A 12855-nucleotide genomic window follows, 5' to 3' on the forward strand; every position below is an offset into this window, starting at 1 on the left:
ATCCAAGTGTTCTCTCTAAATGAAGGAGGGAATGGGGTGTTGAGCGGTCTAAAAACAAATGCCCAATACGATTTCCAGGGCTGGAAATCTTCTAAATCTTGAATGTTACCATCCACTCATACACTTAACAAAGAAACTGAAGCATGGGAAAAATCCTTTGAGAAACAGACAAACCAGAGGGCAGTGCGGGTCCAGTTGTCTGAGATACCGATTACGGGTTTCCAATAAGGTTCACTTTAATTGTCAGGTCCTGAGATAGGTACTTGGTATAAAAGGTAAAGAGAATACAGCCTTTATCTTGGAGAGAATTATAATCTAATACATAAGACAAATATTTTAAAAATACAACCTTGAAGTAACATGAAAAATACAATCATAGAATTTTGGCCAAGTTGGAATCAGAGCACATAGATCCAAGTATAAATTCTGTCTGGAGAAGTCAGGGAAGATTTCACAAATGAAATAATGACGGAGCTGTGGCCTGGGTGGATCGTCAGGTATCCATTCCAGGGCCTTCCAAAGGAAGGAAGCAGCATGCACAAAAATACACAAGCAAGTATCAGAAAGATGTCTTAAAGAGACGCTTATGAATGGTTCAGAGTGACTGGAGCATAGTTTTCATGGACAGCATAGGGACATGAGAGTGTATAAGAAAATACAGTATAAATCCTGCAGGGCCTGGTATTTATTATTTATTGTTATTAATATCATTTAATTCAATGAGGACAGGTAAGAAGTTATAAAAGATTATTTCAGGAGAACCCACGAGATTGAAGAAGAGCAGACCGTAAGACCTCCTTCTGCTTGACTTAGAGGATCACTGAACTTGTTAGGGCCACTATAAATATCCAAAATTTTTTTAAAAATAAAAAAATAAGTAAATATGAGGGAATAGTATACAATTAATATGATAATCCTAAACATCTAAGACATTGATTCCAATACCAGAATCTCTATTTACCAACAGTCACATGGCTTGAGGAAAAAGAAAAATTTGCTCAGCACCTGAAATAGATTAGTCATTAGGTTGTTTTCGGGTTTTTTTGTTTTGTTTTGTTTTTGAAAAATAACCAGCTCTTCAATGTATTATTTTGCTAAAGCTGGAGTCATTTTATATTTTTTGAATATCAACATAGAGTCAGTGAAGCAATCTAATCATCATCATCTGTTTGCTAAATAAGCATCAATTTTAATTTTAACACAGTTAAGAAAAAACAGACTATTCTGACTAGTTAGAAAGACAGATCTTTAATTACTTACAAAATTGGAAATTTTCTTATTATGTTTGGTATAATATTCTAATTTGTGGCTATATATTACCTTCCTATCTGTGGCTTAGAAAATATCTTGAATGAGCTCTTTATAAAACTAACCCTTCTTTAAAGTAGCATTGCGTCTCTGGTATTTTGCTATTACAAATCTTTTTTGCAATAATGTCCTTTCTTTCTTTTCATTAAAATATATATATATATATATATATATATATTAAACTGAAATACATGGTCATCCAAGGCAATGCTTCCTTCTTTATTTTTTAATTTATTTTTATTTATTTATTTATTTATTTTTGGCTGTGTTGGGTCTTCGTTTCTGCGCAAGGGCCTTCTCCAGTTGCCGCAAGCGGGGGCCACTCCTCATCGCGGTGCGCGGGCCTCTCACCGTCGCGGCCTCTCTTGTTGCGGAGCACAGGCTCCAAACGCGCAGGCTCAGTAGTTGTGGCTCACGGGCCCATTTGCTCCGCTGCATGTGGGATCCTTCCAGACCAGGGCTCAAACCCGTGTCCCCTGCATTGGCAGGCAGACTCTCAACCACTGCGCCACCAGGGAAGCCCTAAAATACATATTAAACTATGTTTAATATACAGTCTCTTTACTCAAGGGTCTACTACACTAGACGTTTTCTTCTCCTCATCCTTCTCTTCCTTCTGCTTTTCCTTCTTCCTTCTCCTCCTCCCTCTTTAAAAAAAAAAAGTTAAGTATATTAAGTATTTTATCAGGATATTAAAATTCGGTGAAACTTTGGTTAACCTGGTATCCTAGTGGCTTGGAGAATCAGGGCATTGGAAATCAAATGGTATGATAGATGGGAATGTTTGATGTCCCTCTATTTGGAATTCTCTTAGGAAGAGAAGCTGGAAATAGAGTGTTGATAATGCTCAGATTCTGCGCTGTTACAGTCAACAGAAGAGCCGAAGAGAATTATAAGAGTGAAGAGGAATTCAAAATTAGCACCAAGTTTTACCTATTTGTAATATACAAATACACCTGTGCAGAGATCAGGAAATTCCTCCAGAACCCAAGCTTGGAACTTAAAGACATTCTGACATTGCATATGTCAAATTTGGGGTAATTGAAAAAGGGTATGTATAGTAGGCTTGGACATTGTGAGCTGCCTAGAAGGAAAACTGACTGCATTTCAAAGCATAGCGAGTGAGAAAGCAGGTCAAAGGAAACCTGAAAGATACTGGACGAGCTTGGCCAGTTTGCTGCCGCCTTTGAAGTATATTTAAATTTTTGTTGAGCACAATTTAGGGGAAGAAAAGTCCTTTTATCCTTCCAGGTTCTTGGTTGAGCCCCCCTGTAATAAGAAACAGATTAACAGGAGAAAAACAAACAGAAGTTTGATAATAAGTATACCTCTTGTATATATGAGAGATACCCAGGAAAACAGTAATTCCCTAAAATGGCCACCACTTTCAATACCATCTCCAGCTAAAGACAAAAGGCGTTGGAGGGTGGGAAGCCAGTAATGGGAAGTTTTCAGGCAAATCACAATAAACAAGGGCACGGTTGTTACGTACATTTAAGTCTCTGCCTCCTTGTAATCCTCCTCTTCCTGGCACAAAGAGGGAGATACCCTTATAAACGTATAAATTTCCCTTTTATGAAAGAGTAACTTCTACTCGGTTTTCAGAACTTTTCCTCTGTCTGTTGTTTCTTAAAAATAATCAGCTTAATTCTTATGCCAAAGAGGCATATTTGGGGGTGACAAATTCTGTTTCCCTCAAACAACATGTGTGAAAAGTAGCTCTAAGCAAGACAGCATTTCTTGCCATCTTTACTTCCTACCAGGTTGATACTAAGACCCTCATAGATTCTATTTCCTCTGTTTTCAAATATTTCTTTGCCTTCTTGTTGGGAGATACCTAGTATGTCACCTAAGCAAGATGTTGTGACCTGCATGTAAATTCTTTCTTTATTTTTTTTGGTCTTTTTTTTTTTTTACATGTATTTATTTATGTATTTATTTATTTATCGCTGTGTTGGGTCTTCATTTCTGTGCGAGGGCTTTCTCTAGTTGTGGCAAGTGGGGGCCACTCTTCATCGCGGTGCACGGGCCTCTCATTATCGCGGCCTCTCTTGTTGCGGAGCACAGGCTCCAGACCCGCAGGCTCAGTAATTGTGGCTCACGGGCCTAGTTGCTCCATGGCATGTGGGATCTTCCCAGACCAGGGCTCGAACCCGTGACCCCTGCATTAGCAGGCAGATTCTCAACCACTGTGCCACCAGGGAAGCCCTTTTTGTCTTTTAAGGAAAAATAAAATTAGGTGAATTTTCATTTATATATAAATCCTACAGTTGTAACAGAATTTTGTCTCTTGGAGACATGTAGCCATCAATCTCACTAAGTATGTGTCCATTTTTTTTTGTTCTTATAATGGTTCTTACATTTTTAGTGCGTCGCTCACTTGAAAATACCAGTTATACTTTTCTCTACATTCACACATATTCTGTTCTCCTCTCTATATTCACACCTTTGAATGTCAGTTAACTTCCATGGAAAAACATTAATTTCTGTATCTTTGTTTACTTGTTTAATTCAAATACCTAAAATAAGTTGTACATGGTAAAATAAGCATGATATACTGTGTGATAGATTCTGAGTGTCAACATCATGATTAGAAGTCCCATAAATGCCTGTTTTCTTTCACATCCAATGACAAGACCATGTTTCTGTTTCATCTCACAGCCCCGACCTCTGCTCCCAAGGATTTGACAGTCATTACTCGAGAAGGGAAGCCTCGCACTGTCATTGTGAGCTGGCAGCCTCCCTTGGAAGCCAATGGAAAAATTACCGGTAGGCACCTCAGCTTTATTTCCTGTGCTGCTCCGCTTGTCCTGTGATTGCTTACCTCCTGTGCACTGCTCATGCCTTTTATGTATTAGTTTTCTGTCCCAGCATCTCAGTTGACTCCTGACCCTTTCTGATTGTCTCTTCTTGCCCCCTCTGACCTTGGAATTCTTCTAATGGAGCCTACAAATACACACACAAACACATTTCATTTGTGTTGCTTCCTGAAAGATGTGCATTCCACTTAGTATAGACCTTTTGCTTTTGATTCTGTGCAGCATTAGGATAACCTTATAATGGAATGCCTCTGAGCCTAAATGACTAAAAAGAAGCCAGTTGTTTGGCAGTTATAAAATACAAAAGACGCTTAATGACTGTGTATTTTTATAGGCAACATAGGAAGGAGGTTTGTCTGAGGGTTTTTAGTTTCTCACTTAGCTTTTAGCTTCTTACTTAAATCATAAGGTTCAGAAAACACTTGATATTGACTGACGGAAATTGAACTTAATGAATATTTCACAGTGAAAGATTTTATTTTGCCAAATATTTCTGATAACATTGATGCCTAATTAAAGCATCCATTAGAAGCCTGTAATGTTAATTTAGTATGAAAAATATAATGGAGTTCTATCAGAGATTTTGCATTTAAATCATCACTTTAGGCTTTTAATAGATGTCTCCATAGCATATAATTATTATGAAGAATATTGTATAACTAAAAATGTGCACATTATAGTCTAATTAACTTGAACCATTGGGTTAGGCGCATGTAAGAGTCACTCCTGTTTCTTCTTTTTCTTGCATACCAGAAGTGGATAGCATTATTATAAATTAACAAAGCAATTCAGTCATTCTGTGATACAGAGATAAGCTTGGAAATAACAGTTCAGATGGCACACTTACTTTATGTGAGTTACTTTTTGAATTTTACAGAATGAAAGGATAATGTGAAAATTCCAAATGTGGTTTAAATTTAAGTTGAAGACTTGTTTTCTCTAGTAAATTGCTCTTACTACAATAACAAACAGAATTTCCATTTGAGCTGAACAAATATGGAAAAAGAAGAGAGACATAAAATCTCTCCCAAATCTTATATACTCAGTTGTCACTCTGCCAGGCTTTTTAAAACTGAGGGTGGCTCATTATAATTTTTTCTTCCCCTTAGTGTTATGATCTATTATCATTGGTTCTGTTTCAGTACTTTTGTAGATTTTGCTTTGTTTACATGATGGCTTTTCTTATGTTATAAACATATTTATAAGCATATGGTAAATCAACAGATAAGTTTAAGAAGAAAAAAACAGAATAGAAATTGTCTAAATAAAAACAAGTTCTGATAGAAACAAATATATTTTGTGGTAAAGGATAAAATAAGTCATATACTACCCAATTTTCCACTTTATTTAAATAAATTTCATCACATGGTCTATGTGAACAATAGAATGTGTTTTCTTTTTTTTTAATTTTTTAATTTAATTTTATTTATTTTTTTATACAGCAGGTTTTTATTAGTCATGCATTTTATACACATCAGTGTATACATGTCAATCCCAATCTCCCAGTTCATCACACCACCACCCGCACCCCCGCTGCTTTCCCCCCTTGGTGTCCATACGTTTGTTCTCTACATCTGTGTCTCTATTTATGCCCTGCAAACCGGTTCATCTGTACCATTTTTCTAGGTTCCACATATATGCGTTAATATGCGATATATGTTTTTCTCCTTCTGACTTACTTCACTCTGTATGACAGTCTCTAGTTCCATCCACATCTCAACAAATGACCCAATTTAGTTCCTTTTTATGGCTGAGTAATATTCCATTCTATATATGTACCACATCTTCTTTATCCATTCGTCTGTCGATGGGCATTTAGGTTGCTTCCATAACCTGGCTATTGTAAAGAGTGCTGCAATGAACATTGGGGTGCTTGTGTCTTTTTGAATTAAGGTTTACTCTGGGTATATGCCCAGTAGTGGGATTGCTGGATCATATGGTAATTCGATTTTTAGTTTTATAAGGAACTTCCATACTGTTCTCCATAGTGGCTGTATCAATTTACATTCCCACCAACAGTGCAAGAGGGTTCCCTTTTCTACACACCCTCTCCAGCATTTGTTGTTTGTAGATTTTCTGATGATGCCCATTCTAACTGGTGTCAGGTGATACCTCATTGTAGTTTTGATTTGCATTTCTCTAATAATTAGTGATGTTGAGCAGCTTTTCATTTGTTTCTTGGCCATCTGTATGTCTTCTTTGGAGAAATGTCTATTTAGGTCTTCTGCCCATTTTTGGATTGGGATGTTTGTTTCTTTAATATTGAGCTGCATGAGCTGTTTATATATTTTGGAGATTAATCCTTTGTGTGTTGATTCATTTGCAAGTATATTCTCCCATTCTGAAGGTTGTCTTTTCATCTTGTTTTTGGTTTCCTTTGCTGTGCAAAAGCTTTCAAGCTTCATTAGGTCCCATTTGTTTATTTTTGTTTTTATTTCCATTACTCTAGGAGGTGGATCAAAAAGTATCTTGCAGTGATTTATGTCAAAGAGTGTTCTTCCTATGTTTTCCTCTAAGAGTTTTATAGTGTCCAGTCTTACATTTAGGTCTCTAATCTATTTTGAGTTTATTTTTGTGTATGGTGTTCGGGAGTGTTCTAATTTCATTCTTTTACATGTAGCTGTCCAGTTTTCCCAGCACCACTTATTGAAGAGACTGTCTTTTCTCCATTGTATATCCTTGCCTCCTTTGTCATAGATTAGTTGACCATACGTGCGTGGGTTTATCTCTGGGCTTTCTATCTTGTTCCATTGACCTATGTTTCTGTTTTTGTGCCAGTACCATGTTGTCTTGATTACTGTACTTTGTAGTATAGTCTGAAGTCAGGGAGTCTGATTCCTCCAGCTCCGTTTTTTTCCCTCAAGACTGCTTTGGCTATTCAGGGTCTTTTGTGTCTCCATACAAATTTTAAGGTTTTTTCTTCTAGTTCTGTAAAAAATGCCATTGGTAATTTGATAGGGATTGCATTGAATCTGTAGATTGCTTTGGGTAATATAGTCATTTTTACCATATTGATTCTTCCAATCCAAGAACATGGTATATCGCTCCATCTGTTGGTATCATCTTTAATTTCTTTCATCAGTGTCATATAGTTTTCTGCATACAGGAATTTTGTCTCCCTGGTTAGGTTTATTCCTAGGTATTTTATTCTTTTGTTGCAATGGTAAATGGGAGTGTTTCCTTAATTTCTCTTTCAGATTTTTCATCATTAGTGTATAGGAATGCAAGAAATTTCTGTGTATTAATTTTGTATCCTGCAACTTTACCAAATTCATTGATTAGCTCTAGTAGTTTTCTGGTGGCATCTTTAGGATTCTCTATGTATAGTATCATGTCATCTGCAAACAGTGACAGTATTACTTCTTCTTTTCCAATTTGTATTCCTTTTATTTCTTCTTCTTCTCTGATTGCCATGGCTAGGACTTCCAGAACTATGTTGAATAATAGTGGTGAGAGTAGACATCCTTGTCTTGTTCCTGATCTTAGAGGAAATGCTTTCAGTTTTTCACCATTGAGAATGATGTTTGCTGTGGGTTTGTCGTATATGGCCTTTATTATGTTGAGGTAGGTTCCCTCTATGCCCACTTTCTGGAGAGTTTTTATCATAAATGGGTGTTGAATTTTGTCGAAAGCTTTCTCTGCATCTTTTGAGATGACCGTATGGTTTTTCTCCTTCAATTTGTTAATATGGTGTATCACATTAATTAATTTGCGTATATTGAAGAATCCTTGCATCCCTGGGATAAATCCCACTCGATCACGTTGTATGATCCTTTTAATGTGTTGTTGGATTCTGTTTGCTAGCATTTTGTTGAGGATTTTTGCAACTATAGTCATCAGTGATATTGGTCTGTAATTTTCTTTTTTTGTAGTATATTTGTCTGGTTTTGGTATCAGGGTGATGGAGGCCTCATAGAATGAGTTTGGGAGTGCTCCTTCCTCTGCAATTTTTTGAAAGAGTTTGAGAAGGATGGGTGTTAGCTCTTCTCTAAATGTTTGATAGAATTCACCTGTGAAACCATCTGGTCCTGGACTTTTGTTTTTTGGAAGATTTTTAATCATAGTTTCAATTTCATTACTTGTGATTGGTCTGTTCATATTTTCTATTTCTTCCTGCTTCAGTCTTGGAAGGTTATACCTTTCTAAGAATTTGTCCATTTCTTCCAGGTTGTCCATTTTATTGGCATACAGTTGCTTGCAGTAGTCTCTTAGGATGCTTTGTATTTCTGCAGTGTCTGTTGTAACTTCTCCTTTTTCATTTCTAATTTTATTGATTTGAGTCTTCTCCCTCTTTTCTTGAGCAGTCTGCCTAATGGTTTATCAATTTTTTTTATCTTCTCAAAGAACCGACTTTTACTTTTATTGACCTTTGTTATTGTTTTCTTTGTTTCTGTTTTGTTTATTTCTGCTCTGATCTTTATGATTTCTTTCCTTCTGCTAACTTTGGGTTTTGTTTGTTCTTCTTTCTCTAGTTCCTTTAGGTGTAAGGTTAGATAGTTTATTTGAGATTTTTATTGTTTCTTGAGTTAGGCTTGTATAGCTATAAACTTCCCTCTTAGAACTGCTTTTGCTGCATCCCATAGATTTTGGATTGTCGTGTTTTCATTGTCATTTGTCTCTAGGTATTTTTTGATTTCCTCTTTGATTTCTTCAGTGATATCTTGGTTATTTAGTAACGTATTGTTTAGCCTCCATGTGTTTGTGTTTTTTCCGGTTTTTTCCCTGTAATTGATTTCTAATCTCATAACATTGTGGTCAGAAAAGATGCTTGATATGATTTCAATTTTCTTAAATTTACTGAGGCTTGATTTGTGACCCAAGATGTGATCTATCCTGTAGAATGTTCCATGCACACTTGAGAAGAAAGTGTAATCTGCTGTTTTTGGATGGAATGTCCTACAAATATCAATTAAATCTATCTGGTCTATTGTGTCATTTAAAGCTTCTGTTTCCTTATTTATTTTCATTTTGGATGATCTGTCCATTGGTGTAAGTGAGGTGTTAAAGTCCCCCACTATGATTGTGTTACTGTCAATTTCCTCTTTTATAGCTGTTAGCAGTTGCCTTATGTATTGAGATGCTCCTATGTTGGGTGCATATATATTTATAATTGTTATATCTTCTTCTTGGATTGATCCCTTGATCATTATGTAGTGTCCTTTCTTGTCTCTTGTAACATTCTTTATTTTAAAGTCTATTTTATCTGATATGAGTATAGCTACTCCAGCTTTCTTTTGATTTCCATTTGCATGGAATATCTTTTTCCTTCCCCTCACTTTCAGTCTGTATGTGTCCCTGGGTATGAAGTGGGTCTCTTGTAGACAGCATATATATGGGTCTTGTTTTTGTATCCATTCAGCAAGCCTGTGTCTTTTGGTTGGAGCATTTAATCCATTCACGTTTAAGGTAATTATCGATATGTATGTTCCTATGACCATTTTCTTAATTGTTTTGGGTTTGTTTTTGTAGGTCCTTTTCTTCTCTTGTGTTTCCCACTTAGAAATGTTCCTTTAGCATTTGTTGTAGAGCCTGTTTGGTGGTGCTGAATTCTCTTAGCTTTTGTTTGTCTGTAAAGCTTTTGATTTCTCCATCGAATCTGAATGAAATCCTTGCCCGGTAGATTAATATTGGTTGTAGGTTTTTTTCCCTTTCATCACTTTAAGTATATCATGCCACTCCCTTCTGCCTTGGAGAGTTTCTGCTGAGAAATCAGCTGTTAACCTTATGGGAGTTCCCTTGTATATTATTTGTCACTTTTCCCTTGGTGCTTTCAATAATTTTTCTTTGTCTTTAATTTTTGCCAGTTTGATTACTATGTGTCTCAGCTTGTTTCTCCTTGGGTTTATCCTGTATGGGACTCTCTGCACTTCCTGGACTTGGGTGGCTATTTCCTTTCCCATGTTAAGGAAGTTTTCGACTATAATCTCTTCAAATATTTTCTCGGGTCCTTTCTCTCTCTCTTCTCCTTCTGTGACCCCTATAATGTGAATGTTGTTGCGTTTAATGTTGTCCCAGATGTATCTTAGGCTGTCTTCATTTCTTTTCATTCTTTTTTCTTTATTCTGTTCCGCAGCAGTGAATTCCACCATTCTGTCTTCCAGGTCACGTATCCGTTCTTCTGCCTCAGTTATTCTGCTATTGATTCCTTCTAGTGTAGTTTTCATTCAGTTATTGTATTGTTCATCTCTGTTTGTTTGTTCTTTAATTCTTCTAGGTCTTTGTTAAACATTTCTTCCATCTTCTCGATCTTTGCCTCCATTCTTTTTCCGAGGTCCTGGATCATCTTCACTATCATTATTCTGAATTCTTTTTCTGGAAGGTTGCCTATCTCCACTTCATTTAGTTGTTTTTCAGGGGTTTTATCTTGTTTCTTCATCTGGTATATAGCCCTCTGCCTTTTCATCTTGTCTGTCTTTCTGTGAATGTGGTTTTTGTTCCCCAGGCTGCAGGATTGTAGTTCTTCTTGCTTCTGCTGTCTGCCCTCTGGTGGATGAGGCTATTTAAGAGGCTTGTGCAGGTTTCCTGATGGGAAGGACTGGTGCTGGGTAGAGCTGACTGTTGTTCTGGTGGGCAGAGCTCAGTAAAACTATAATCTGCTTGACTGCTGATGGGTGGGGCTGGGTTCCCTCCTTGTTGGTTGTTTCTCCTGAGGCAACCCAACACTGGAGCCTACCTGGGCTCTTTGGTGGGGCTAATGGCAGACCTGGGAGAGCTAACGCCAAGGAATACTTCCCAGAACTTCTGCTACCAGTTTCCTTGACCCCACGGTGAGCCACAGACACCATCCTCCTCTGCAGGAGAACCTCCAACACTGAACCAGGTCTGGTTCAGTCTCCTGGTTCAGGTCTGGGTCACTGCTCCTTCCCCTGGGTCCCGATGCACACACTACTTTTGTGTGTGCCTTCCAAGAGTGGAGTCTCTGTTTCTCCCAGTCCTGCTCGAAGTCTTGCTTGTCAAATCCCCACTAGCCTTCAACGTTCTGTTTCTGTAGGAATTCCTCCTCCCCTTGCCAGACCCTCAGGTTGGGAAGCCTGCCTTGGGGCTCAGAACCTTCACTCAGTGGGTGGACTTCTGTGGTATAAGTGTTCTCCAGTCTTTGAGGTCACCCACCCAGCAGTTATGGGATTTGATTTTACTGTGATTGTGCCCCTCCTACCATCTCATTGTAGCTTCCCCTTTGTCTTTGGATGTTGGGTATCTTTTTTGGTTGTGTTCCAATGTCTTCCTGTCGAGGATTATCCAGCAGCTAGTTGTGATTCTGGTGTTCTCACAAGAGGGAGTGAGAGCACATCCTTCTACTCTGCCGTCTTGGTTCAGGGCCCCAGAATGTGTTTTCAACTCTGAAAAAAAGCTTAATTTGCTTTTCAGTTGGAAAAAGTAGAAGTCTCTTCCATATTAAGAAATGCCAATTAATATGAGCAATAAAATTCTGTCTGCCCATGTCACAGTGCATGTATAAGAAATCGTTGTCCACACATTTATTTAGAGGTGTATGTTCACTAGTTCTCAATACTAAAAATCCATTCTTGTACAATGGCGTAGTAAAAAGTTTGGCTGAAATACTTTTCACCTTTAAAGACTGCTTCATTATTAAAACCAATTTGTGTTTATCATGTTGAGATATTTTTGACTCAATTCCACGGGGAGCAAACACTAAAAACCCTTGAAACAACTTTAAACAACACTAAAAACAACTTCTGTTCTATGCATATTTGATTCTTTCATTCAAATCACTTCAAAACGTAGGATGATAACTAATATTCAAAATATCAGGACTGTAGGCTGAGGGCCCAGATTTTCCCAACTCAGTTTCTGTGAAAGGACAAAGGAAGATGTGAGTTCTTTCCAGTGTGTCAGAGCACACGTGTGCCTAGTGGAGGGATGTACTTCCCATCTTACTTTGTATTTCTTTGTTTTCCTAATCCCTGTATGTGCACAGCAGGTGAGCAGGGTGGTTACGAACCAAGCTTCTGACGGCGATGCCTGAGCAAGTTATTTAACTTCCCTGAGGTCTTACTTTAGAACTTCTTTTGTAGAATTGTTATAATAAAGGACTGAGAAAAGTCCCTGATACCGGTGAGCACTGAAATAATTTAGTGATTATTATTCCCAGTTGAATCATTCTAGGACAAGGGTTCACTAATGTACTCTGCACAGAACCAGATCATCAATTTATGAATATATATATTTATAAATGTGTATATGTAAATATATGTGTGTGTGTATATATATATATATACATATATATATATATATATATTTCAAAAGATTCTAAACAAAACGAGGATGAAAGAGGAGATTCCAGGTAACTCCAGTGCCTAAATTCGTTGATTATAAACTGGCATCTTAGGAATTTAGACTGACATTTTCAGAAGAAAATGGTTCAAATGAATTCAGCATTACTACATGCTTGGCATTCTGCTAAGCACTTTTGTATTATAAGCGATCATATATTCCTGTTATTTCATTTTGAAATAAAGAGTTGGGGGCCTTCCAGTGTAAATAACTTTCCCAAAGTCAAATAAAAAAGAAGTAACAGAGCTGGGATGTAAAACTCAGGTTCCTACTCTTAACTATTACACTGCGTTTTTCTCTTCTTATCAGTATTCTACTGGTCCAAATCAATGATGCTCAACTGATTTATGATTTAATTTATCTGAGGAGGGATTGAGAGTGGTACTTTGTAAAAAACTCCCCAAGGATTTTAACGTACAATTAGATTTGTGAA

At 37.2% G+C, this 12855-nt stretch overlaps 1 protein-coding gene across 1 annotated transcript in view; it reads left to right on the top strand.

The window, feature by feature from the left end:
- Positions 1 to 12855, top strand: part of DCC (DCC netrin 1 receptor) — a 1185086-nt gene that overhangs the window by 1047851 nt on the left and 124380 nt on the right. Inside the window, 1 exon segment of the mRNA XM_036823865.1 lies at positions 3970 to 4077. Within this exon segment, the coding sequence (XP_036679760.1) occupies positions 3970 to 4077 (108 nt within the window).

The sequence above is a fragment of the Balaenoptera musculus genome, chromosome 14 (assembly GCF_009873245.2).
Source record: "Balaenoptera musculus isolate JJ_BM4_2016_0621 chromosome 14, mBalMus1.pri.v3, whole genome shotgun sequence".
NCBI classification, from domain to species: Eukaryota; Metazoa; Chordata; class Mammalia; order Artiodactyla; family Balaenopteridae; genus Balaenoptera; species Balaenoptera musculus.